The following is a 26,648-nucleotide window of genomic DNA, read 5'->3' on the forward strand; positions in this document are numbered from 1 at the left end:
CCTGCCAAGTCCTGCTCGGCCACAGCAGGGAAAGTGTGACATGGTTCCTGCCCCTGGAACAAAGCCAGCAGGACATAGGCCTCCACCAGTGTTGCTGGTTGCTATAGGTGTTAAGGCTTGTTTGTATGTATACATACATATATGTATGTGTGTATGTATATTTTACTTTATGTTCTTCAGAGGAATGTCCTCTCTGCCAAGGTGAATGACTCCATGATAATCAGAAACAGCATGAGTCCAGGAGGCAAGAGTGTAGTCTCAGCAAAATGGTAGAAAGATGGTAGAAAGATGTGACCTTCAGGACAGCCCTTAAGGCTGTGGGGAAGAACTCTGAAAACATGAGTTTAAAAATATATAATTTCTCAGCTGGACAGTGGTGGTGCACGCCTTTAATCCCAGCACTTGGGAGGCAGAGGCAGGTGGATTTCTGAGTTCTAGGCCAGCCTGGTCGACAGAGTTCCGGGACAGCAACACAGAGAAACCCTGTCTCAAAAAACAAAACAAAACAAAAAACCCCAAAACTATATATATATATTTAAAGCTATGAGCCAGCTTATCAGAAAGGTACTAAGAAAGGAAATAGAGATTTAGGGAGTGGTGATCCCAGGGCAATATCCTACCTAGCCAAGTTTTTCCAAGGTCAGCCTGGGACAGTGTGTTTGGGTTTGGGCCTAGGCATGGTAGGAATAGTAATTTCAGGGCTATCTTATTGTCTGTGCTTGCTATCTCTAAGAATCAAGGGGCTAGGTGAATGGGATGCTGATTCATGGGATTAGCAAAAGGAAACCTGGGGTAATGACTGGATTGATATGTAAATTAAAAAAAAAAAACTGAGCTTTTTATCTGCATGAGATGAGTTATCCAGAGAGTTTCTGTCTTGAAAAAAGCAGAATACAGAGAGCGGTCTTGAAAGCAGTCTTGAGCAGAACATAGGCCTCCAGCTTGGACCTACAATTTGACTTCTAGTTGTTTTACCACTCCCAGACACCCCTTTTCTCCGGGAACCCCGCCTCCAAGCTGAGGCTGGCCCTTGGCAGGTTCCCCTTTGAATCCTCACCTGCATTTGTTTTCATGATGGCTGCATTTCTGACTGGGGTGAGATGGAATGGAAAAAGTTTATTTGAATTTCTCATGTTTACAGTCCACTTGTATTTTCTTGAGAACCATCTGGTCGTTTTATTAGCCATTTGATTGGGTTGTTTGGTTTTAGCGTGCTTAGCTCTCTGAGTTCTTTGTATAACCTCTGCCAACTGTAAAGCTGACGATCTCTCCTGCCTTAGAGACTTTAATAGATAAAGGTGCCCACCAATAGAAGGTGAATAAAGAACCGTATGAAATAATGTCATCTGAGAAAAAAATGGACAACTGGATGTAGTGAGAATTTTGATTTCTTAAATAACCCCACTATGTATATATATTTTTGTTTTAATCCCAGGTGTGGGATAAGAGGCTGCTTCACAGCAGGGGATTATGATTTGCCTCGTGCACTAGCAGGGGTGCGGTTTTGCAAGCTGCAGAGTTTAATTCTGGGGATTCTGGAGAGGGTATAAAGGGGGTCGCCTCTGTTGTTTGTGGATTGCTGGATATTCTGACAAGGAAGATTAAACTTGCCCCTGGGAACCCGAAGATGATGTCCCTAATTAGCATGAAGTAGCATAAACAGGTTATTCCTCTTTTCTCTCTTACCTTCCTTTTCTACCTAGTGTTGGGGGATTGGAATGAAATAAGGGTTGGAAGGGAGGTAGAGGGATCAGAAGTCAGCAACTGGAGATAATCTTAAGTGAATTAAGTCAGTTGCAGAAAAATATTCCTTGCACAGACTCAAAATCTTACATGTGCAGATGACATGAAAGGAAGGGAAAGGCAGACAGAAAATGGGGAAATGGGGACAGAGAGGAGGACCAAGAAAGGGTTGGTGGCTGAATGTGGAGGGGTTCAAAGCACATTTTATAAGAAGGGCCCTCTGTAAAACTCAATACAGTAACATTTTTAAAACCTAAAAATAAATATGTAAAAGTCAGAGCCCTCCCGTGGTTATTTAAAACTACTCAAGAAAAGCAAACACAGCACATTACTGTCCTTTATTGTCACACTTTGTGAGCCAAGAGACACTGCTTCCACGTAGCTGTCCGTAAGGGATAAGGCCAAGGTAACTTTTCTTTCTTTGTGAGTAGACTAGTTTGGCCCACTTTTATATATATATTTTTTTACCATATAAAAATAAAAGTCCCAGTCCAGATTCCTTTTCTTCTGGTTACAACCGCTGTTATTTACAGGTGCTGTGTTCAGGCCACCTTTAGAAACTACGGATGAAACAATGTGTGAATTCCATTAAAGCCTCAGCATTTCTGTCGGGGGCGGGGGTCCCTTAGAGGTTTGCTTGAGGGGTACAGAGTTTGGGAATGCAGCAGCTCCCCTCACATTTGACATGGTTATATCTGCAATCTAGCCAGAGTGATGATACATGTTACCCTTCAAAAAAGACCAAAAAAAAAAAAAAAAAAAAAAAAAGAATTAACTTAACTTTTAGAAATAAAAGACTCCAAAATGACTTCATATTGTACTAAAAACAACACTGGAGCCAGCAGTTTAAGAGTGGTTTATAAATACAGTTATCTCTCTGGGCTGCGAACCTGTTAGTAATACAGCAGTCGCAGGTCGCTGCAGCCCCTGCTACATGTAAAAAAACAAAACAAAACTGGGTCATAACGTCTCTTCCCGAAGTACAGCAAAGACAGGAACATCCAGGATCCGTGTCAGTTAATAAAGCCACCTGGAGACTAGAACTCTGAACTAGGAAAATCTACAGACTGTTTACAGCATTGCACATCCTCCTTCCCTTTGTGTTTAATGCTCACAGGACAATGATTTAAAAGTGTTGAGTGTGTGAACACGCGCATGCGTGGGCAAGCACAGACAGTCGAAACAAAGCAAAAATGTTAATACACGTCCATAAGGAAGGCTGCCAGCAGCGCTCCGCTCCAACAACACACTGTCCCCTTCCGCTCTGTCTCCCGTCCCTGCTCCCTCAGCTTCCCTCACACTTAGGAAATCAGGTTGGGGAGGTTAGTGCACAATCAGTGGTTCTATGCCCCGCCTCCAAGCTCTGCAGCAAACGCCACCAGGAGGCGAAAGCGCCTCCCCTCAGTAGCACAGTTAAGGTCGATCAGGGTCGATTCTGCGAGTTAAGGCACTTCTGGCTGCTTTGGTGGCTGCGTGGTTTTCTCCCCTTTCTTTAAGGCAAGTATCAACTACCTACGAATACTAAAGCTTAAGAGACTGTGCAGACGGTTAAAGGCTGACAGCTTAATACATGATCACTGAGGCTGATAGATGAAGGGAGCCCCGGGGACTCCTCCCTCTGTCGACTGTTTCCAGAACCCTGGGCAGCTGTGTTTCCAAAGCTGGGTCAGGACCTGGCGCCGGCGCTGGCCCAGGCAAAGAGTGGCACGTTCAGATCGGAAAGACACGTGGGCTCGCTCGTCTTCACCTGGAGCTGCCCTGGCTGCTCACAGAGCGTGTGGTGCTGTAGCGCTTCTTCACAATCATGCTGATGTACGCCTTCATGAGCTTGGCCACATCCACCACCTGCCAGGGAGAGCAGACCCCATGTGTGGTCACCAATCTCTACCAGGTTCGGGAACCTAGCTAAAGCAGACATCCTCTGACTGCCCTCCATGTTCGAACCAGTAACTTCCTATGCTAAGTCCAGGTCCAGACACATAGGGAACCCAGAGTTGAGCAGAGTGGACCATTCCTAGCTCAGGAGAAAGTGAACTGGAGCCTTTCTAAATAAAGCATGCACCACCTGGTGGCTCTTGTATAGAAAGCAGTGATTTTATTTGATGTGTGTTGCCTGACTTTGGGAACTAGTGTGCCACTAGTACACCAGAGTTTGGTACCGTTAGGGTTCCAGTGGCTGTCTTCAGTTAAAATGGTGGGGAAATCTGGAGATGCAGCAGCCTTTCCAGGTCACAGTAGCTAATTCCAGGTCCATTTTTCTGGACACAGCTGAAGCAGAAGGGAGCCTAGTGGGTGGGGTTAGACCTATGGCGGGATCCCCAGACACCCAGCTCACTTCCACTGCAAACCAGCCATTCTCCTGAGCTAGGTAGGAACCTTTGCTAGCATCTTCCAAGGATGCTGCTATCCCTGTGCTGTCAGCCTGGACTACACAAAGACATCTTCTAGGTTTCTGTTTCCTCTTCTGCCTTTCCAATCTTGCCCGACCCATATTGATGTTGGCAGAGCCACTAACTGTAATAATGTCTCACACAATCCTAGATTTCAGGGTAGGTTCTTACTTTCCATGGGATTCAACTAAGTGCCACAGGCCAGCACTGGAACCTGGAGCTCTTTCTGCCCTTGGCATACTTTCTCCATCAATCCACTAAACTTCACCATTCACCTTCCTGGCCCCCCAGCACCCCAAATGCCCTCTTGCCCACCACCATCCCCCTTGACCACTCTTTCCTGGTAGCAGCTCCCTTGAGGAGGCCTCAATTGGCGGCTTCTTTTATTATTACACTTGCTCAGGTTTGGAGGCGCTAGCACATGTATTCAGTGACTTTTCTGAATGTGATTTTGTGATCCAGAATCAACTATGACCAGATGGGGGAGGCCCCTCACCTGCCTCCTGCTCTGTGGCTGCCTCTGGAGTATTGGTTTATCACTTTATTTCATGTGTGAGTGTTTTACTTGCATGTGTATTTCTATACCATGTGTGTGACTGGTACCTTTAGAGGTCAGAAGACGGTTGGGAACTCACCATGTGGGTGCTGGGAATTAAACTAGGGTCCTCTACAAAAGCAACAAGGCTCTTAACTGCTGAGCCATCTCTGCAGCCTCCAGCGCAGAACCTGACTGGTGTGGTTCCTTGCCATGGTCATCCCCTCTCTACAGGGTGTCTCTGCCATCAATGTTCTTTCTCATCATATCCTTTCCTTCTCTTCCTTTCCTAACCCACTTTCAAACGAGACGGTTTCCTGTGCTCAACAGAAGGGACAAGGCAAATCTGGAGCCATCTGACTTTGGCTTTCGAAGAGGGAGGACCAACCATACTGTGCTCCATACCTGGAGCCAGTTGTTCAGAGACTTGATCAACGGCAGCCAGGAGATGGGGGCACCATTCTCCTCTTCCCCTGAGACCGAGTGAATCCTGTCTGGCTCCCCCTCTGTCTCTTACCTCACTCGTCTCAAACAGCAGCTCCCGCTCGTCAACCACGATCTTGTACGTATTGGCCAGGGGTGCCCCGAAAGAGAGGATGTGTTCATACTGGAAGACTTCTAACGGCTTGCCCTCTCCACGCTTGTACACAGACACGGCATCTGCGCTGACGCCCAGCCAGAGCTCCTGGGGGAAGCCACCTTCTTTGCACTGCAGAGGCACAAGAGTCAGTGTAAGCAAACATTGGATGAGGACGGCCAGAACACATCCAAGAAGCCACAAGGCAAGCACCAAGGCCAGGGCTTGGCAGGTTATACTGACCGAAGTCACCATGCCAGTATCTAAACAGAACAGGTACCTCAGTGCATATCCTGGTTGACTTCTGACTGGGTAGCCGAGTTTAGGCTTCTTAGCAAACAAATGGGTAAAGGCTTATGCCTTGCTCTGGTGTTCTTCATAAATACCTCATCTCCATCTTGAATTAGCTATTCAATTACAGCCACCTGCATCAGTTACACAGCCCAAATAACACACAGGCCGGGCAAGCAACGTCACAACATCACCGGCCACAGAGTAAGCCAGGTCTGCTCTTCTGTTTCTAGGTCTGTCCCCATCCTGTCTGGGCTGGTTTATCTAGGATCACAGAGGGAAATTCTCCCAATCGCTGTGTGTTGGCTTCTCTCCACAAGATGTGGCAATGTCCTGATATGTTCAGTGTAAACACACTTCTGGCCCGACTGCAGACTTGCTTGTTCAGAGCAATGGGAGGAAACCAAGAGCCTGTGTAGGGACAGCAACCCAGGAATGATCGGAACCAGAGCATACGCGGGTGGCGTAAATTAGGTGCACTGAACAGCGCATGTATAGGGGACAAAGTGCCTCACTTACACTCCAGAGCAGCGCCTCTCAACCTTCCTCATGCTTCGACCTTTAACACACCTAGTGTCGTGGTGACCCTCAACCATAAAATTATTTTTGCTGCTACTTCGTAACTGTAATAACAGTTATAATTTGTAATGTAAATAAATATCTTGGGGTGGGGGGGTCCTTGACCCACAGGCTGAGAACGGCTGGATCAGAATAAATAGAACCAAACCAACCAGTCTACCATACCCGGGCCAGCATCCTCCCAGAAGCAATTAAAGTATCTCGGAATAAGATAATTTAGATTTTTATAAAGTTTTGATTTAAAGTCCGCAGCTGTAGGAAATCCAGACGCTCATGTGTAAAGGTGTTGGGAAACTTGTCTGTTCAGAGCAGGAAGGAATGTCTCACTGGCTTACACAGTGTGGCTGGCAGAGGCCTTGTGGTCTCTGGCACTAACTAAACCCTCCACGTCTGCAAGGAAAATACACAAGGGAGATGGCCGGATTTGACAGGAAGGCCTGTTTGACGAGCATCCCTCTGCTCAACACCATCGGGAAAGCTTCCTTCCAGTCAGTGGTCGTAAATAAAGATGTAAGGACTTCATGCTGGGACGGGGCAGTAGCTAACCGGCAGCAATGAAACCAGGATTCCACTCTACAAGATGCTGTTCCTTTAAGCAGATCATCACGAGGGACAAAGAAGGGAAGAGCGAACTCAGCATTTCTGCCCTGGTGTTTACAATCCAGAAGGTTCTGAAGTCTGAAACATCCTAAGTGCTGACTGAGGCAGAAAATATTGAGATGGAGACGAGGACGTAGCTCAGGGGTAAAGTGCTTGCCTCTGCACCAGAGCCTGGGTTTAGTACCCAGAATGCAAATAAGCTAATACTCTTTTAAAAAGTTGGACATGGCTGCCTGGCGGTGTTGGTACACACCTTTAATCCCAGCAGACATAGGTGACTCTCTGAGTTCTAGGACAGCACTTGGGAGGTGGACAAAAGGGGTTCAAGACCACCCTCAGCTACAGAGCAAGTCTGAAGCCAGCTGAGCTAGACGTTAATCCAGCTCAACAACACCAGAAATCCAGCCAGCCAGCCAAGCAAAAACATACATAGAGGTCATCCCACTGGTGGCTTGACAGAGATATTTACTACAAAGGAACAGAAAATAAACCTTCGAGGAGGGCCAACAATACGGTTCAGTGGGTAAGGTGCTTGCCTCTAAACCTGACCTCTTCAGTTCACTGACCTTTGCCCTCTTCCAGATGTGACACAGAGAGAGAGAGAGAGAGAGAGAGAGAGAGAGAGAGAGAGAGAGAGAGAGAGAGGTAAAAACAAAAACTACTTAAGAAAACACAACAAAAAAAATAGATCCAAGCAAAACCCCTCTGGGACACGAGGATGCTGATGGTAAAGGCTCAGAGCGCACAGAGCCACGTGGTCCCTCTTGTCCCTTTTCTCATATGACCCCTAGGATGGCTCAGGTTCTGACTCAGCTTGGTCAGGACACAGCACCCGTCTGCTTACAAAGCAGCAGTGCTGCAGGCGGCTCTCACCTCCACATCAAAGAGTGTTGATCCATAACCAGGCCACTCCTTGATCAAGGCCATGTACTTGGCCATGGCTTGTTCCTGGTTCACTCCCTGCAGTTTCTTCCACTTGTCGATGATGCTGGCTCGAGCCGAGCAGATTTCCTCCTTAATCCACATGTCCAACATCTGCTCCTCCTCCACCTTCTGCCGAACCACCGACCCGGTCCGGAAGCTCCGCCGCAACGTCCCCTCCAGGAAGCTGGTCCGCCTCTTCTCCAGGCGTTCGTACGGAGTGAAGGTTTTGGTTGACTGACTAATTCGAGCTTTGAGTCTCTGCAGAGAATAAACCTCCTCCAGGGGTGGGACCGAGGTGTGCAGGGTATAGTCACCCTGCAGGTACTGCAGTCTCAAGGCAGCCAGCACTTGGAGGCTTTCCTCAGGCGCTGGGTGGTGCCCATGGATGACTGCTTCATGGGCCTGAAAGGTGGTGACAGACAGAGTCAGGAATCTGCTACATACAGAAGGACATAAGGCCAGTCACTCGTGCCATGCAGACTGTACCCCAGCCTTCATTTAAGCTTAAATTCCTCCTCTGCAAAGCACCCTCCTAACCCCATGCCTCAACTTGGATCTCTCCTAGCAAAGCACAGCCCACTGCTTCAGAGCCAAATTCTCCCCTTCATGGGCATCATCCAACCCTGGGAGTATCTTTTACTCCCATGATCTCCTGGCAGTGACTTTTTTTTTTTCTTTTTAAATTCAGTTTGTGTCCCAATTGCTGTCCTTCCTCCCAGTGCCCCCTCCATTCTCCTCTGAGAGAGTGGAGGCAGCCTGTCTGAGTATCCCCTGACTCTGACACATCAAGTCTCTTGGCAGCAGTGTTTAAACCGAGTGCAGAAGGTTCCATTCCACAGGGTACGCGGCTAGCATTTCCTTGCTGGTGAATCTGCTACTGTGTCTAATCCTACAGGGCTTTGGCAGCTCATTTATGTGCTGTGGTAATGGGCTTCTCTCTTGCCTCCAACAAAGGAAAAAATCTGTCTCTCAAAGTTCCTTTTACCTGTTCAAACATAAACGCAAACTCCACGCTGTCTTTTGGCACGCTGTCGGTGTCCAGGAAGCAATAAAGTTTGAAGTAGAATTTCCATGGCGTGTCCCCGGCTTCTGATGTGGCAGCCAGCCTAAAGGTAGAAGCCGCAAAAGGATCAGAAACGGGGCCCTGGTGACCCACAGAGGGCTGACTTCGCACAGCTCACTCTGAGGATGAAGACGTCCTACCCATGGTATTATGGGGCAAAGACATGACACAAGGGGTTATCACACAAACAAAATAGCAAAGCAGTACTTGTCAGAGTTCCTTGGTAGTTTAGCCAGAGGGAAAGTGCATGCTTCCAGCCAGGTTGCACTTTGGGACAACAAAGAGCAAAGCAGGCCAGCAGGGACTGATGAAGGGCCCCAGATGAACTGGCACCATCTCATCTGTGCCCATCGCACAGAAAGGCTGGCTGTTCATGTCTTTAACTATGGCTTCTCAGTTGAAATTGAGGATTCAGGGGGTTGCGCTCGTATGCCAAGCACACATGGGGATTAGAGGTCAGACACCAGAGGCTGCCCTGCCGAAGGGACACTTCATACAGTAGACATGAGAGGAAGCTGGAAGGGCTGGGTGTTGGCTTACGTCCTGCAGCCTCATTTCAAAGCTTATTGGGAATAAGTGAAAACCCATCAGTTCTAAGAAGCAGTGAATCCGAGGTGAGGAGAGGATGGGATGATGGGCTAACAATGAGACAGACAGATCGGCCTTGCGACCACAGCTCTGTCCGTGGCTCAGGACATACAGGTGGCAGAGAAGAGAAGGTAAACAGATTAACAAGGGTAAAATAAAACCAACGCAAACACACACCGAGGCCAGACAGGGAGCGTCAAATGTTCTTCCGGCGTTTCAAAGAGGACGGACTTACTTTTCAAACTTCGCCAGGACGTCAGCCACGATGGTCCGGCTTTCGATGGCCTTGTCCACCTGTCCATTGTACTCAAACAGGGCAAACATGTTCCTGCTGTCCTCCATGGCGAGGCCCCGGATCAGCTTCTCCACCACCTGGAAGACGTATTAGCGGTTCTCGGCTCAGACGCTGCTGTGCAGTTTACACACACACACACACACACACACACACACACACACACACACACACACACGACTTCATCTGAACTCAGAGGGAGAGGCTGGTGGGACAGGGTCCACAAAGTCCCCTGAGACTGCTGCTTTCAGCTTTGACTTTCTTCTTGCTCCACCCTGGGGGGGCTGGGGGAGCGGAGAGGAAGAACACTAACCTACTTTTTTCTTTTTTGGAAAGCCTCAGTAGTTGGAAAAATAAATGGAATCCCTAAGTCCCATCTTTTATTTGATATATTGATGAGCCTGGAGGAATAATGGCGATTTCTCATGATGATTCGTCTCAAAAAGACTCCCAAGGCTTTTTTAGCAATGCCACCATCACCCCCAAGCTTTTGTTGGGTGTGACTGAAAAGTACAAGGGAAAATGTGTTCTTTTGATGTGGTATTCCCCACACAGAGACACCCGGTGGCCAAAGCGACTGACACACCCTCTCACAGTGTCTCCCCGTGGCAGATCTAGATACGTTCAAGATGGGGGAGATCACGTCTGAGAGACACTGGCTTAAGTTGCATTTACTGTACTGACTTCCCTGTTTGTTGAGAGAATATGCTGAGTGGGGCACAAACACCCATTCGGGTAGGCTCAACCTTCGTGCCGCAGGTGTATGGGCCGGTGTGCATCAAGCACAAGGCGACTGTTGACGTCCCCTACCTCCCCAGCTGTGGTGTGCGAGTTGATGGTGATCTTGCAGGAACCTCCGCCATGGCAATACACCGTGGACGTCATTTCCTGACGGTGGATCAGAGCTTCAATTTCATCTCGGGAAGGCACAAACTCTCTGCATTTGGTTTTCTTAAGAGACTCGTAGATAAAGAGGGCATACTTCTCCATCTCCGTTCCTGGGAACTGTTCCCGTACCCTGGGAGACAAAGGTGACTGTGAACTGTAGATAGACACAGGCTGGCTAGGGGGAGGGTTTGGCAGCAGAGGTTGAGAGGCTGCCCCCTGGTGGTGACAGGAGCAAATGGCGGTGTCTTTCTGGCTAGGTCCAGCTTTACTTCAGACATGGAAAAAGTACCTACCTACCTACATTGGGGATACTCTGCTGCCAGGTTTTTTTTTTGTTGTTGTTGTTGTTTTGTTTGTTTTTACACGGCACCACTAATATCCCAAACAGCCTTGGGCCATGGCTTGAATTTAAAATGATCTGCCAGCCTCTGCCTCCCAGAGTGCTGGGATTAAAAGTGTGCATACCATGCCTAGACCTGGCCTTTTTGCTGTTAATACAGGGGGTTCACTCTGCACTCCAGGCTGGCCTTGAACTCTTGTTCCTCCTGCCTCAGTGCTGAGATTACCAGAACGAGACACCATGTCCAGCTTCAAATGTTGTTTGCCACAGTTAAGCAAAATGAGATGTTTAAGCTGCTTTTGCCACACACAAAAGAAATGAGATGACAGAGAGACTACTCAGATTCACCTAAGTGGTCATTTTATTACCTAAATACATTCCTTAACCTCATGCTGTCACCCTCAGAATAAAGTCTAGTGAGAACTAAGCTGGCGTGCGCGCACACGCACACTATCCAAGTTGGGGTTTTCTATAGAGAGTAATTAAATGTACCTAGCATGAATACATTAGGATGCTACATCCCTAGTGGCTTGGTTCTTTATCCAGCTTAAAGGGCAAGAGGACAGCTAAGCTATACAAGCTTGCTCGAGGGGACCTATGGGCTTGCCTGTCAGGAGCTTTGCCCAGCCTCTTTCAAAGGCGCCCCCTTGCCTCGTGCGTTACCTTTTCAGGTGGAACTTGAGGTACTTGAGGATCCCTCGGCTCGGCAGGAAGGTGCAGCTGAGGCACGTCAGGATCTGCCAGCTGTACAGGTTGCCCACGCTGCCCGGATGGGGCACCTTATTGGTCTGCTTGATGAGCTGACAGTACAACTCATCCCGCAGAGGCCGCAGGTCGTGGCCGGTCTGCAGGACGCCCTGGATGATAGGGATGGGGTCAGACATGGACTCCAGTTGCTGCAGTGAATTGAATATCTTGATGGCTTCATCCTGAAGGGTTGTGTAGCCTTTGTCCTTAAGCACTAGGAAAAGAAAATCGAAGTCACTGGAGGGGCTGGAAGAGGTTACGACAGGCGCAGGAGACAAGACGAGAGGGAGGAATGAGGGTGGGGACAAGCAGCCACCTCTAATGGGGTGTCCACCCAGAGGTGAGCGAGCCACACTGCTCCATGAGACAGCTGAAACCTTAAAACCTGAACCCTGCCTGGCTGCAGACCTCCCTCACTTGGAACGTGATACTGTCTAGGACCTGTTTAGTTACCTCGACTTAAATGGGGTTACATCCTGCAATCCATTATAACTTGAAAGTACTGTCAGTCAAAACTGCAACTAGTCCCTCTACACACCATACATAGGATTGCCTCACGCATCTCGGACTTGCTGCGTGCCTCACACAAGCTGCCGCTGCTAACACCATGCTACGAAGCCCACTTCATGATGAAGGAATGACTATACAGACAATTCATTGGATGTTGAATTGAGAATTCAAGACAGAAGGGCTGGATAGGCGTACCTTCCCACCAATGTCCAGCAGGCGCTGTCTACTCTAAGGATTGCTCTGAGTTCATGGAGAATGCTGGCATTCTCTGACGAACCTCTCAATCAGCGGTTCTCCGCCTTCCCACTCCTAATGCTTCTTTAATACAGTTCCTCCTGCTGAGCTGACCCCAACCTTAAAATTACTTCACTGCTACTTCATGACTGGAACTTTGCTTCTATTATGAATTGTAATGTAGCTGATACACACGATACCTATATGCGGCCCCCAGAGGGGTCGTGACTCACAGGCTGAGAACCACTGCTTTATCTTGACCTGAGAATATTTTACTGTCTCTTTCCTGCCTGGAATGACTTAGAAACTCTGAGTTAGCAACGCTTCCATGTTAGAGCAGAGTTAGCAGGATCTGAGGAGCCTGACGGCTTTCTGAACTCACAGTTGAGGTTTATGTCCCCGTAGGGAAGAGGCAGGAGCGGGGAGTGCAGTGGGTGATGTGTGTAGCGAAGGATTGGGTTCCGCTTGTAAATCTGCTCCACCACGTCTGAGTTCAGGCAGTTCTCCTGCAGAGCAAGGCAGTCACTTAAAGAGAGCAAGGAGGCTGAGTGTGGGGAGCACCCACACTTGGAGAGAGCACATCCAACCATGCTTTTACACACAGGAACATCTTCCAGAAGTTACGGGAAATCTAGTGTTGACCAATTCCAGCTTGGATTTGAGCACAAACTCCACGACCATGTGACACAACTCAGCCTGTTTCAAGTGCACGTCTCCCCATGTTATTAAACTCACTGCAGCAACTGCAGTCCGTGTCTGGCCCCATCCCTGACGTCCCTGTCTTTACTTTCACATCTACTCAAAAAAATTAATCTTCTTCTGAGAGGTCTCCAACTGGGGCAGAGGAGACCCTGGGATGGTTTGAGTGGTCCCTACCCAGTTCATACACAATCTTCTGTCTGTGCATAGTGTGCCAAATTCTAACACCTCTATGAAGACGGAACATTTGTAATGCAACATTTCACTTAAAACCTCACTTAGACTTTGAACTGAAAAATAACCAAGCATTAGTGGAAACCGGGCTGGAGAAACACTGGGGTCTTTTCTGGCAAGGGAAGAGTCCATGAGGGGTTCCTGGGCTTCTCTTCCCACCTTAATATCTTGAATCAGCTGCTGGGTGGGCGTGTCGATTGGAGCCTTGGTGTCAGTCACATTTTGAATGGCGCTGGACCACCTAGTCGCCTCGTTCAGTAGCTTCGTGTAGAGTCGGTAACAGTGTTTGCGCCCATACACGGTGACATTCCAGTAACCTGCAAGGCAGTACAGCACACTTCTGTCAACCACACCCTCTGGGACCGAGGCCTAAGTCACAAGGCTTGCGATTTAAGTCAGTAAACACTAGAATTCTACTCATGCTTTGTCGGGCACTAGGTATTCAGTGACAAACAGAAAACCCAGTGGAGTTTGTGGTCAAGAGGAGAAAGCCCAACTCTCTCAAAGGAACACTGGGTGCTGGCTAATGCCCTGTTCTAGGGATGAGCACAGCTCATCCTGGAATCCGCTCCCCCTCCTCGGCCCCACCCCTCAGCGAAGACCCCTGCTGAAGAATCCGCACGCTCAGACATTATGCACGCCATCAGCCACATCTGACACAGATGGAGTGATTGCATTTTAAAAAGTCCCATATCACAGCTAGAGACAGAAATCAAAAGCAATCTTTTAGAAACTCATATACTGCCACAATTGGAGGGAGGAATAAACCCAAACTAAACCAGCCTAACCTACAGAGCAGTTTGTAAGCACTAGGCTAACATCTGATGATTCTAAAGACCTACCTGATGTTGTTAGGCTCTTTCTGCATCCCTGAAATCAAATCTTCACTACAGCTTTACATACTAAGCCTTTAGAACCAACCAAGCATTGCCAGCCTCAGGAGGTAAATCAAAAGCAATTTCTTTTTCTTTTCTTTTTTCTTTTTTTTTTTTTTTTGGTTTTTCGAGACAGGGTTTTTCTGTGTAGTCCTGGCTGTCCTGGAACTCACTTTGTAGCCCAGGCTGGCCTCGAACTCAGAAATCCGCCTGCGGCAATTTCTTTTGGGGTGGAGAAAGCCAAAATACATCCTATTCCCTCACTGGAGCAAGCCCGGCCTCTGAGATTTGTCACCCTTCGTTTTGAGCCTCAAAAACGCTTCAGCCCAGGGCCCTTGGTACCTGTCTCTTTGAATATCTTCTCATCTGGGGGCACAACGGAGCACAGGCTGTTGAGGACCAGAGTGCCCAGTTTCAGAGCATTTTTCTCTGAGCTCTTGTAGTAATCCAGGGAATTGTGTGTCAGCACGAACCACCGCTTCTTCAGTTTCAGCGAGGACATCTTTGGACTGTTCTTCACTTCCTTATGCAGCCACCCTGGAAAAGAAGGGTCAAGCGTCAGCTGGAAGACTGCGAGGAGGAGCTGGGGGTACAGGTCAGTGGAAGAGTGCTTTCGGGGCAAACTTGAGGCCACGGGACCGAAGCCTAGCACAGAAAAACAAACATAAGCCAGAACCCGAAGTGTCATGGCATCGTTTACATCTGTAAAACATTAAATTCGGGCTAGAGAATGGGAGAGATCACTGCTTTTTTTTTTTTCCCCCTCCAAATTCCTCTGTTGCCCAAGTAACTTGAAGAAACTGCTTAAGGCTGAGGGGAGGGCTCGCATGTCCTGCTTGCTGTGTTAAGCGCGGGAGCCTGAGCTTGGAGTCCCAGCAACCCTGTAAGGAAGCTGGCACAGTGGTCAGCACCCGTTGTCCTAAGCAGGAGGGCTCCGTGGACCTCAGTGGCCATCTAGTCTAGATGCATGGATGAGCCCCAGGTTAGAGCCCCTGACATAAGAAGACAGCGACATATGGCTGGCAGTCACCTCTGACGATGAACTCCTGGCCCTCCACCCTGGTGTCCCCCTTGGATCTCTGCAGCAGCGTTATCCAGTGGTGCATCTCCTCTGGCGTGTCCGCGTTACAGTGCAGCACCCGGTTGGCCGTGATGATCACAAATGAGTTGGGCCTGAGAGAGGGAGAGGAATGGCTCTGAAACCCAGTGTGGGCATCTCCTGTCTGCAGCAAGGCTTCATATGGCCATGTCCCTGGCAGCGTGGGGCTCCCTGGGAGACACTGCAATGCTATTTATATTTCACGTTACGGCAAACCTTGCTCATATCTCTGTGGCAATAATTTTATGCTTCATTAACCTTACACTTGGAGCAACACATTCATCCAGAAAACGCCGAGAGGGAAACCATTCCTTCCACAAGACTTTCCAGAAGAAACTAGTCCCAGGAAGGCAAAATGAGGTAACCATGGGATTTTTTTTTCTTTTTTCTTTTTTTTTAAAATGCATCTCAAAACCAATTTCTTCTTGACTCTGGATGATATAGCTTTAGCTAATATTGCTGTGAGTTGTGAATGAAATACCAGACAGTGGTAACAGAGGAGATTTAGCAAGTTGCTGTCAGTGGAACATGCTATGTCCTTGATTGTGCCTGGTACACAAAGCTGCCTGTGCCCACGTTTTCAAAGCCACTCAGCAAGGGCTCACTTCCCAGATGGGGATAAAGTGAAAATGGAAACTTACTTTGTCCTGTAGCTCCTGTCTATCAATGTTCAGAACCCTTCACCGGACTGTGCACATACCAGTTCCTTATCTGCCTGCTTATACTACTGACTGAGAACTCTCTCTTGTGAGCTTTCAAATTTTGCCTATAGCAAAGCATTCCTGGAGTTCAAGAAAGGAAAGGTTAAGCGGGCTGCCTGTCTGGAGCCAGAGGTCCCTTAACAACTGTGGCTGAGCCAGGCAAGGGTGGCGTATGCTTTTAATCCCAGCACTCAGGAGGCAGAGACAGTCGTATTCCTGTGAATCTGAGGATAGGCTGGTCTACAAAACCAGTTCCAAGACAGGCAGAAATACACAGAGAAACCTTGTCTTGAAAAACCTAACCTAACCAATCAAACCAAATCACAACAAAACAAAACAAAACAAAACAACAAACAAAAAACTATAGCTGGGAAGGAAGAAAGGTGAGAAAAATCAAACAGTAGAATGTAAAAGTTTTTGGTATGGCCAGGCTTGCCCGGGGTGGAGAGTGTGAGAAGCAGCAGGCTTAGTAAGGGCTCTAGAGTGTAAGTAAACACGCAGGATCTGGACCTTGGTGACTGACAGCACAGGTGTGAAATGGTGTTGGCTGACTTCTGGAGACAAAAGATTCTCATCTCCCAACAGCCCTGGAGTACGTAATGGGAACCCTTGAGCTCCTACTTTACCTTAGCAGACTTTTTTTAAAAAATTACTTTTATCTATATAAGCTTTACCATACTCATATTGCATTCTGGCTATCTTAACAATGGCAAAAGTCTGTTTTGATTCTGACTCTGCCCCTAGGACAGCTAAGTCAGCCAAGGACAAGAAAACAAAAACAAACAAACAAAAAAACCCAAACCACCACCACCACCACCACCACCAAATGGAATTATAAGCAGCAAAAAAGTTAACAAAGGCAATCTGAAGATGGTTTGCCATCTTCGGATTAAGATTAAAGTAGAGCCGGGCGGTGGTGGCGCACGCCTTTAATCCCAGCACTTGGGAGGCAGAGGCAGGAGGATTTCTGAGTTCGAGGCCAGCCTGGTCTACAGAGTGAGTTCCAGGACAGCCAGGACTACACAGAGAAACCCTGTCTCGAAAAAACCAAAAAAAAAAAAAAAAAAAAAAAAAAAAAGAATTCCAAGACAGTCAGATGTGGCAGTTCACACATTGGGCCCTAGAACTTGAGAGGCTGAGACAGGAGGACTGCCCTAACTTTGATACCAGTCTGGGCTAACATAGTCAGGTCTTGTCTCAAAAGATAAAAACACAAGAAGAAAAGCTATCCCAAGCAGGTCCTCCACACAAACACCATCCCCTTCTTGCTTTTCAGTGTTTGAAAATGGACTGTTAAGGTCTGGCTTCTCATTTACCTTAGCAACCCACAGGCAGCCTTCTACAAGACTTTAGATGAGGCGGTTGCCAAGGTTCCAAACAGCCTAGCAAAGGGGGCAGTGGCAAGGCCAGAGGTCACCCGTGGGGATTTTTGGACGTTCTCTCTCTGAAGAGCCATAATGGAGCTTACCTGTCAGGGCTGTCAGAGGCACATACAGAATCAATCAGCCCCACATCCAGTGTGCCCTGCAAGGGGACAAAAAGGAGATCGAGATGAAGGAATCAGAACAGCATAACCTTACACGGATGACCTCACACGGCATCCCTAGACTATAACTCCGAGTAAACAAACAAAGGCAATGTCTCCTTTTTTTGTGTGTGTGTGAGCTGCAAAATAACTGTTGTTTCACAGATGTTCCCTCCCTTTAATAGAGTTCTGATAGTTTCTAGTGAATTCCTTAAAACACTGTAAATCCTGGGGCTGGAGAGATGGCTCAGCAGTTAAGAGGACTTCCAGAGTTCAATTCCCAGCAACCATCTATAATGAGATCTGATGCTCTCTTCTGGTCAGCTACAGTGTACGCTACGCACATACATAAAATAAATAAATCTTAAAACAACCAACCAACCAACCAACCCCATAAATTTATCAGGCAGTCCCTCTTGCTCTTAAAACAGTTTTACTGATGACTAGTCATCAACTTTTCAGTAGTGTAAATTTGCTGATTTATGTTATAATCATATATTCATTTAACAATTATTCTGTAAATAGACATTTGATTTTAAAGTTTTCTGGGAGCTGGGGAGGGAAAATAGCTCAGTAGTAACAAGAGTATACTACTTTTGTAGAAGACCTGAATTTAGTTCCCAGCACACACACTAGGTGGCAGACAATCTCCTGGAACCCCAGCTCCAGGAGGATCTGATGCCCTCTTGTGTTCTCTGAGGGTAACTGTAACACATGTGCGTGCGCGTGTACACACACACATACACACACACACACACACACACCCCAAACGTAAACAATTACAAATAAAAAAAATAAATAAAAACAAAGCTTTAAAAAAAAATTAAATTGTGGGCTGGAGAGATGGCTCAGAGGTTAAGAGCACTGGACGCTCTTCCAGAGGACCTGGGTCCAATCCCCAGAAACCACTTGATGGCTCACAACCATCTGTAATGGGATCCAATGCCCTCTTCTGGTGTGTCTGAAGACAGCTACAGTGTACACATATAAAATAAATAAATAAGAATAAAATGTATATATGTGTACATGTGTATATATATTGCATAAAGAAATACATTTTAAATCTTTAAAAAAATTCACAGTGTTTAAAATTTTTCTTAAAAAAACACACAATGTCTCCTAACAAGGAAATAAAACTATTTAAAACAAAAAGGGGGTGCATAACTTCCTGTGTGTCCAGAATATATTAAAAAAAAAAACAAAACAAAACCATTATTCACAATTCATGTGTTTCTTCAAAATTTAAGTTTTCAGGTACAATCATAAAAATTATGATAATCTTTTAAAAGGTTTTAGGTAGAAGATGTGAAATGCAGCAGAACTCATGTGTGATTTGATTTTTCTATACAAGATTTTAAGCAGTAAGATTTTGAAGCGCCGGCCTCCCCCAGCCCCTCACTTACCACGGCATTCTGGGGGTTTGCCTGCTCATCATGCATCTCTCTGATCTCCTGGTCTGTGGACGAGTGGACCTGACTCAGCACGCTGAACCACTGGCTGTGGAGAGAGAGGGCAAGTCACAGGAGGCTGAGCGCTGAGAGGCAGAACAATGCTCTCTCCAGGTTTCCTGCCCACATGACACCCATCTGAGCTGCTTTGCTTCCAATGTGCCTGTTTCTTGCAGGCAAGCTGGGGCACGTACTATCATAAGCAAAGTTTAAAGAAACAAAACAACAGCCCCTCTAGCTTTAGCAGGATGTACTGTCACGTTAAGTACCCACAAGAGCGGGTTCTCAGACATCACTGAGTACTGCCGAGAAGATGCCCATGCAAGGAAAGAAAGTCAACACTGGAGGACTGAGTAATGCCCTCAGACCCAGTGCTTGATGTCCATCTTTTTTGCTCGGGGGTACACTGGGGTTTCCGTGGCCAGACCACCACACAAGGGAATAAAACCACAAGGGGAGTGGAACTCAAAACAGGGGTCTAAATCAAAAGAAGAAAATTATTGTGATCAAAATTCTTCCATTTTCATTTCAACTGGGTTTTCTTACTTCCAGAGCATCGTAATCAGAAAGACGGAGAAAAGCAAAGCAGACCTAAGTCCCACAAGAAGCAGGAACTAGAGATGAACAGAAAGAACCCGGAACATACATATTTACATACATGTATACATACATGTAACGTGTACATACATACATACAGTGCTGATTATGAAAACACACCAGGGACCAGAGAAGCCAAGGTAGCCCTTTCCCGTCAGGGCTTTTCTTATGCCTTTATAAGCATACTCTTCCAATAAGTAAAAACTCGCTACACAGTGGAATCAGTAAGTGAGAAGCTGACATCCACACACAAAGCTAGTTGTGTGAACTGCCTGCAGCAAAACCTAAACCTCCTTTCTATGATTTGTGATAGAGCAAATACTTGTAAATACTCAATACTGTGGACTCTTGGAGAAGACAAACAGAAGAAATTATCACCCTCTGGTCATCCTTCCTGGTCAACCAGAAGGCACCTTGTAGTCATGACCCTGTAACATCAAAAAAGTCCCTAGACCAAACACTGCACCATAACCAAATTCAAGACATATGCCATACGAATCACATACACACACATGCACACATACACAAAGAATAAAACTGCCTGGGATTTCAATTCTAGTGATACTCTTACAACTTACACATCTCTTATGAATCATGTATAATTTTAAATCTATAAAGGGATTTTTTTTAAAACATGTTCCACTGGTCAGGGGAAACAGGTTTTGGCTAAATACCTTCCAAATGTTAAATTTAGCAGGTTCATTATAGCGCAAAACAGACAGAGCAAGTGCCAGATGCCTGGCCTGTAATTCAGCTGAGAATTTGAGGGCAGTCTCTGGGACACAGAAAGCCACATGTGGTCTCTAGGAGTCCCAGACGGAATGTTGGGGCTGTAATTTCAGGTCTGCTTGTTTTCCCAGTTTGTGCTGTAATTTATGAGTCCAGCCAGGGCTTCAGTCTGGTCCCACGGGAAGAATTACTTTCTGGTGTTTTTACCTCTCCTGGTCCTACTGTGGTGTTCTATCAACTTAACAACACTGGAATGGCAGGCATGAGGGAGTAAGCCATGAGTCTGAGGAATCAACAGAAATCTCTGACGACTTCTGGGCAGAACAATGAAGAGCAGAAGCTGCTTGCTGTTATCCTCTTAGATTACCACCTAGTATTGTGTGGGGCAGGTAACAACTGCCTCCAGCAGAGCCCTGGAGTCCCCGCCCACCACGGGCCAAGAATGGATAGGACACTCTACTGTGTCCTCGGCTCTACACGGCCCTGTGATGTGTGTCACTGAAGAGCAAATGTCATTTTCTCCTAGCTTTGTCTCCTCCCTGTGCTCAGTGTTCCCATGTAAGCTCAAGGTCCAGAGACAGGCGGCTTGCACCCAGCCAGCGAGTGACTCCACGCTCACGTCCTGATAGAAAACCCAACTGAAAACCTAAAACCCCTTCAAAGGCAACAGAAACACCAGTGTCTGTGTGGGGCTCGTGCCTGAACTCGATGTGGTGACGAGGGAGCCCATCCCCAGACCTCACCTGGCATCTTCGGGAGATTCCGCGATGAGATGGAAGGTCCTGTCGGCCATAATGATGTCGATCCCGTTCTCTTTGCTAGTGTTATCTACGATCTCCCTGCAAGACACAGAGGCAGGGCGGAAATCAAGAATGTAAGACTCTTAGGGATAGCTGAGAAAGGTAACTTTACCAAATGATCAAGTAGGAAGTATTCCTTTAGAAATTATATAGCATGAGCCCCCCCAGCCCCGCCCCAAGTTATGAGAGATTTCTTCTGAGATTCCTAGGAGGTATCAGAGACTGGAGATAGTAGTCAATGTTGCATCACATACACTATGGGATTCCCTAGCTCAGAACAGGGCCTAAATCTAAACATGGGATGCATTTATTGTTCACCTACACATAGCCTGAGGGCATTTGTTTTAGATGAAGCAGAAGGTACACTCCAGAAGGTAAGCTCCAGCTTCCTGAATGCAGTTTTATACACTGGAATTTTCCACTTGAAGCATCCTAGCAGCATTCAAAGTCTGGAGAGTTCTAGATTGGATTTTCAGATTGGGGCAGACAACCTGTACAAGCATCTGAACTGTAAAGCTTACTTTGCACATCAGACTCAGCAAGGGTGATCAATAACAGAATAACTGTAATCGCCCCAAACAAAGGTAGGTGGCCATTCTATTTTTCTCCCTCTAAATATGAATTTTTCTGATTGGTGTTTTTTTGACCATGTGTAACTGAAGAGGAATAAATCGCATTGTGGTCAGCCTTTATTAGAGACCTCCAGGGGGCGCCAGACTCCCCTGTGCTCCCAACAGTGCTTCTGCAGTGGGGTTAGGGATGGATGGGTAGTGGGAGGGTGACAGGGTGTTTCCCTGATGACTCTTTGCAGGGACCTCTTAGCACAGTGGACATCCAATGTCTGACTCTGCTCAAAGCCCTAAAAAGCCTTCATCTGCTTTCTACCTGATGCACACAATAGGAGGAAAACCAGGAGGCAGCCAGGTCAGGGGTGAGCTCCTTCCCTGGTTTGTCTCAGCAGCTGGGGTTTGAGGATGCCACTCCCTGGCTCCTATGTTGGATCCATGATCCAAGTAGCTACAGGAAGGACTCTGAAGGAGGATCAGCTATGACGCTCCACTATTGTGAACAGACTGAAGCACTTGGGGCTGAAAATCGTTTTGTTTTTCTTTTTCTTTTCCATTAGTTTCTCCACCCCACCTCCCACCCTTCCACCTCCTTCCTACAATGCTGGCTGGGATTGAATCCAGACCCAGTGCATGCTGGACAAGTACTGTACCACTGAGCTACACCACCATCTGTATGATTTTATTGAATCAGGTTAACTGAATTAGGGCGAAACACGAGAAGATCTCAGGATCAGACCAGAGTTGGCAATGCACTCACTGGCTGTTAGAGCAATCTCCAGGATCTGTCCGTTTGTTTTGATATCAGAAGCAGTGAAGTTATTCACAGCGAAACATTTTCTTTATATTAACACAACTAAATTTCTAACAGGCTAGAAACAATAAATATGGTGTGACCATACTGCTGGACTCACTGAAACAAAACTAAATGTATTCTGGGCCAGAGGTGTGGCTCAGCAGGCAGTTAAGAGCAGCAATTCCAGGAGGAGACTTAGATTGCTAGCACCCTGTCAGGTAGCTCGCAGAGGCCTCTAAGCCTAGCTTCAGGGAGACCTGAGACCGTCTTCTGGCCTTGTGAGTACCCACATACATACATGTGTCCAAGCCCATCCAACCACAAATACACACAAGCAAAAATCAAAGTTTTAAAAGAACAGGGGGCTGGAGAGATAGCTCAGTGGTTAAGAGCAGCGACTGCTCTTCCAGGGGTTCTGAGTTCAATTCCCAGCAAGCACATGGTGGCTCACAACCATCTGTAATGAGGTCTGATACCCTCTTCTGGTTGTGTCTGAAGAGAGCAATGGTGTATTTATATAACATAAAAATAAATACAATAAATCTTTTTTTAAAGAAAAAAAAGTTTTTTAAAGGAACAACCTAAACACAGATTGTTGGGGGCCGACTTTTAGCAGAAAGCGGCTATCAGCTCTGCAGCCATCTTGAGCCATATACCCTGACATGAGACTTGGATTACAATAGCCTACAATAGCTGAGCACACTCTGATAATCTTGGTTTAGATACCTTGAGATTAAAGGTGTGTGAGATTAAAGGTGTGTGACTTAAGAGTGTGACTTAGAAGTGTAGAGATCAGATTTAGAGACAAGACCTAAGGGCATGATTAAAGGTGTGTGACCAAAAGGCATGGCTTAGAAGTGACCAAAAGGCATATAAAAGGCAGAGACAGAAGAGAATCAGAGACCAGAGAGAGAGAACCAGACACAGATCAGTAGGAATTAGGTATTAGGTAGAAGGCTCTTGGAAGAAGTAACTTGGAACTTGGAGGCACTAGGGACTAGGAACTAGGGACTAGGAACTTAGGACTTGGGACTTGGAGAGAAGAAGAGAGACTGAAGAATAAACGGGATTGAATCACACTCTGTCTGGTCTCCATTCTTCGAGTTTTGTCCTCCCTCTCTCTCTTGCTGAACTCTGACCCGCGGACCGGAGCGGCAGCTTGGGCCGGGATACAGTGGCTGCCAAACGTGGAGGCAGCCCGGGCCTCAACATTTTGCTCGGGCCGCGACATTTTTGGCTGCCCGAATGTGGGGCTAGTGCGGGTCTCAACAACAGATGGATCATAATTTAAAAATTCTATAAGATCAGGGGACAGAAAGATGGCTCTGAGAGTAAAGGTGAACAGAGAGAACTGACTCCACAGTTGTCCTCTGATGGCCACACATGCACTGTGACACATGCATTCACACATATGGTGCACGCACACACCAATAATAAAAGCTGGGTGTGTGTGTGTGTGGGGGGGAGAAATGGCCTGTGATGCCTCATCTGCATAGAGAGGGTGGTGACCCAGTGGGTTTCATGATGAATGCTATCCTTGTCTCTGCTCTCTGTTGATGGGATAAACACCATGACCAAAAACAGTGCAGGGAGGAAAGAGTTATTTGTTACATCCTGATCGTAGTCCACTACTGGGAGAAGCCAGGGCAGGAACTGGAGCAGAGGCCATGGAGGAATGGGAGTTACTGGCTTTCTCACCATGGCGTGGTTAGCCTGCTTTCTTACGTCATCCAGGACCACCTGATTAGGGCTAGCACTCCTCACAGTGGTCTAGCCTCTCTTACATCAACCATAAATCAAGAAAATGTCCCCACCACATGGAGTGGCCTGCCGGCCAGTCTAATCAAGGCATTGTCTCAGTTGAGTCTCCTCTTCTCAAATGACCCTGGCTTGTTGCTAAAACCCAAGCAGCACAGATCTGCATAGGCAGAGGAACAATCGGCAGGAACGCCGGCTCTTTCCCTCTTGAGAACGCAGACCCTCCATGAGTGTAAATGAGGCTTAGACTATGACCAGCCTCATAGCGTTGCACCTCAAAATCCCAGAAATGCTCAGAAACACAGGCAGGGCAAGGGGGCGCAATACGTTTCTCTGAAGTGAGGAGGGTGGTGATGCTGACGGGCTGTATTGTAGAGGGGCTTCAGTTCAGGACTTCCCCAAATGCTGAATAAGAAATAATAAAGCCAGGGCCTTCTGTTGAGAGAGAGCAGAGGGCACCCTGTCACGTTAGAAAGCAAGCTCTCAGAGACGGCTGGAAGTACAGGAAAGAGAGCAAGGATTACGGGGCGAGTGGAAGTCTGCCGGTCCAGATGGGGATACTGTGGGAACCCAGCAGGGCTGTAGTGGCTGGAACCCACTAACCCTGTTAAGCCCAAATGTGCACAAAGATCCTTGGAAAAAGAAAAACAATGAAGCGGTCCGTGATGATGCAAAGGAACCAGCGATTTCCTGGAAGCCGGGGACAAAGGGAGCGGCAAGCATTCAGCTGGACTATACTATGCAGAGTACCTCAGGGAACCATTAGCGGTAAACGTTAGGAAATGTTTCCTTTATAGGAACACTTTAAGTAATAGGAGAGTCCAACAACTTCAGACTCAAAGAACTCAGAAGAAAAAATTACTCCTGAACTGAACACATGTAAGTTTTATCAAAATTCCCTTAATATAAATATTTATGACATTCACATTGTACTAGTTATTATGAGGAATCTACAAGTAATATAGGGAAGAAATAGGTTATATAAAACACCATGTTCTTTAACATAGAGCCTAGGTATCTACATACAGATCTGGGCACTCCTGGGGTAGGGGTGGGGATGAGGGAAAGAAGACACGATGGAAGCAATACCCTACAGGTGACGGTAGCAAAATTCTTGTAACCCCTAATGAATTAATGTATTTACTTAACAACCAAACACTCAAGTCGAAACCATCAATTATGAAACACTGTTACGGAGAAAAGGACCTCACTTGATCACCCTTGAGGAACAAGGACTAATCACTGACACACTGGGATGAGGAGAAATCGGGCTGAGCCAAGCAACTGAGACCGGGTCCTGAGTGAAAAAGAGTTTTTGAAACGTGCACCTGAAAGACGACGGGACAGAGGTGATGGAATCTTTAAGCCAGAAGACGTGTGACCTTTAAGTCAACCAGACAACCAGACAAACCAACCTAAGGGCAGGGCCTCCATGCTGCCAGGTACTGAAAGAGTGTGTGGTTTTGTTTGGTTTCCCTTTTCTCTTAGGTGCAGCTCCTGAGTGTGCACCTCGCTGACACTGACACTGCCGCTGACACTGACACTGCCATGCGACAAATGCTGGGCACAGACCTTACTAGATTCTGATTAAAAGAGAGAACCTACATAAGCAAAAAACCCAACAGACCAGTCTTGTGCACAGATGAGGCAAACTGTGGGAAACTTGGATGGCGGTAGGAGTCTGCCACGTTGGAGGTGACGCTCTCCATACGATGTGAGTGGTCATGTCCCTGAGTCCCTACGAGCGTACTAACATATTTACAAGAAATGACACCAGCGGCTTGCTTCAGCAAAAACGCACTTGGTCAGAGAATAGGTCAGTAGTGTGTCCCTGCATGGGCTGGAGAGTCACTGAAGCAAGGTAAGGACGCCAATGTGTTTTTCCTCTATTCTTGTGTGCACTGACCGGTTTTGTGTGTCGAGCTGACACAAGCTAGAGCCATCACAGAGGTCGGAGCCTCTGTTGAGGAAATGCTTCCATGAGATCCAGCTATAAGGCATTTTCTCAATTAGTGACCAATGGGGGAGGGCCCAGCCCAGGATGGTTGGTTTCATCCCTTGGCTGGTGGTCCTGAGGCAGGCCGAGCAAGCTTGTAAGAAGCGGCCCTCAGTGGCCTCTGCATCAGCTCCTGGCTCCAGGTTCCTGCCCTGTGTGAGTTCTTGTCTTGACTTCCCAGTGATGGACTATGATCTGGAAGTACAAGCCAAATAAATCCTTTCCTCCTAAATTTGCTTTTTGGTCATGGTGTTCCGTTGCAACAATAAAAGCCCTGACTGAGAAGGACTGCAAATAGCAAAGAAGGGACAGAATGCTGTCCCTTGGTGTCTGAGGAGGGGACCTGCTTCAGACACTACCCATGCAGCTGCTGCAGCTCCTCACATTTGTGTATGACCCGGGCTTTCTCTTCTATGCACTGCCATAGCTAGTTTACCAGTAATACTCGCCGCTGTCCCACACCGCGTCCGCAATAGCCAGCGGACAAGCCTGTATCTGCGCATTCAGAATACACATGAGACTTC

The 26,648-nt window shown here is 47.1% G+C and overlaps 1 protein-coding gene across 1 annotated transcript; it reads right to left on the minus strand.

Moving 5' to 3' along the window:
* Positions 1-2,066: 2,066 nt before the first annotated feature.
* On the minus strand, positions 2,067-25,837 carry LOC117702525 (unconventional myosin-X-like). The gene is made up of 15 exons (XM_034493622.3): positions 25,756-25,837; positions 20,952-21,090; positions 18,838-18,931; positions 17,378-17,433; positions 15,140-15,282; positions 14,452-14,646; positions 13,394-13,551; positions 12,684-12,807; positions 11,474-11,771; positions 10,393-10,600; positions 9,526-9,662; positions 8,625-8,745; positions 7,589-8,041; positions 5,186-5,377; positions 2,067-3,588 (listed from the first exon to the last, which is right to left on the minus strand). Exons 1-15 carry the CDS (start codon positions 25,835-25,837, stop codon positions 3,487-3,489), a joined length of 2,502 nt encoding a protein of 833 aa, XP_034349513.3. The 3' UTR covers positions 2,067-3,486.
* Between the last annotated feature and the right edge of the window lie 811 nt (positions 25,838-26,648).

Source organism: Arvicanthis niloticus, unplaced genomic scaffold (genome assembly GCF_011762505.2).
Source record: "Arvicanthis niloticus isolate mArvNil1 unplaced genomic scaffold, mArvNil1.pat.X pat_scaffold_892_arrow_ctg1, whole genome shotgun sequence".
In the NCBI taxonomy this organism is placed as follows: Eukaryota; Metazoa; Chordata; class Mammalia; order Rodentia; family Muridae; genus Arvicanthis; species Arvicanthis niloticus.

What these genes read in the sequence shown, in the direction of transcription:
- LOC117702525 (XM_034493622.3), bottom strand. Translation starts at nt 25,837, where the DNA reads ATGGAGAGCGTCACCTCCAACGTGGCAGACTCCTACCGCCATCCAAGT. An exon ending in CAAACCCCCAGAATGCCGTG is followed by an intron (nt 17,434 to 18,837) that starts GTAAGTGAGGGG and finishes GTCCCCTTGCAG; the next exon opens with GGCACACTGGATGTGGGGCT. An exon ending in GAAGATATTCAAAGAGACAG is followed by an intron (nt 13,552 to 14,451) that starts GTACCAAGGGCC and finishes ACTGCCTTGCAG; the next exon opens with GTTACTGGAATGTCACCGTG.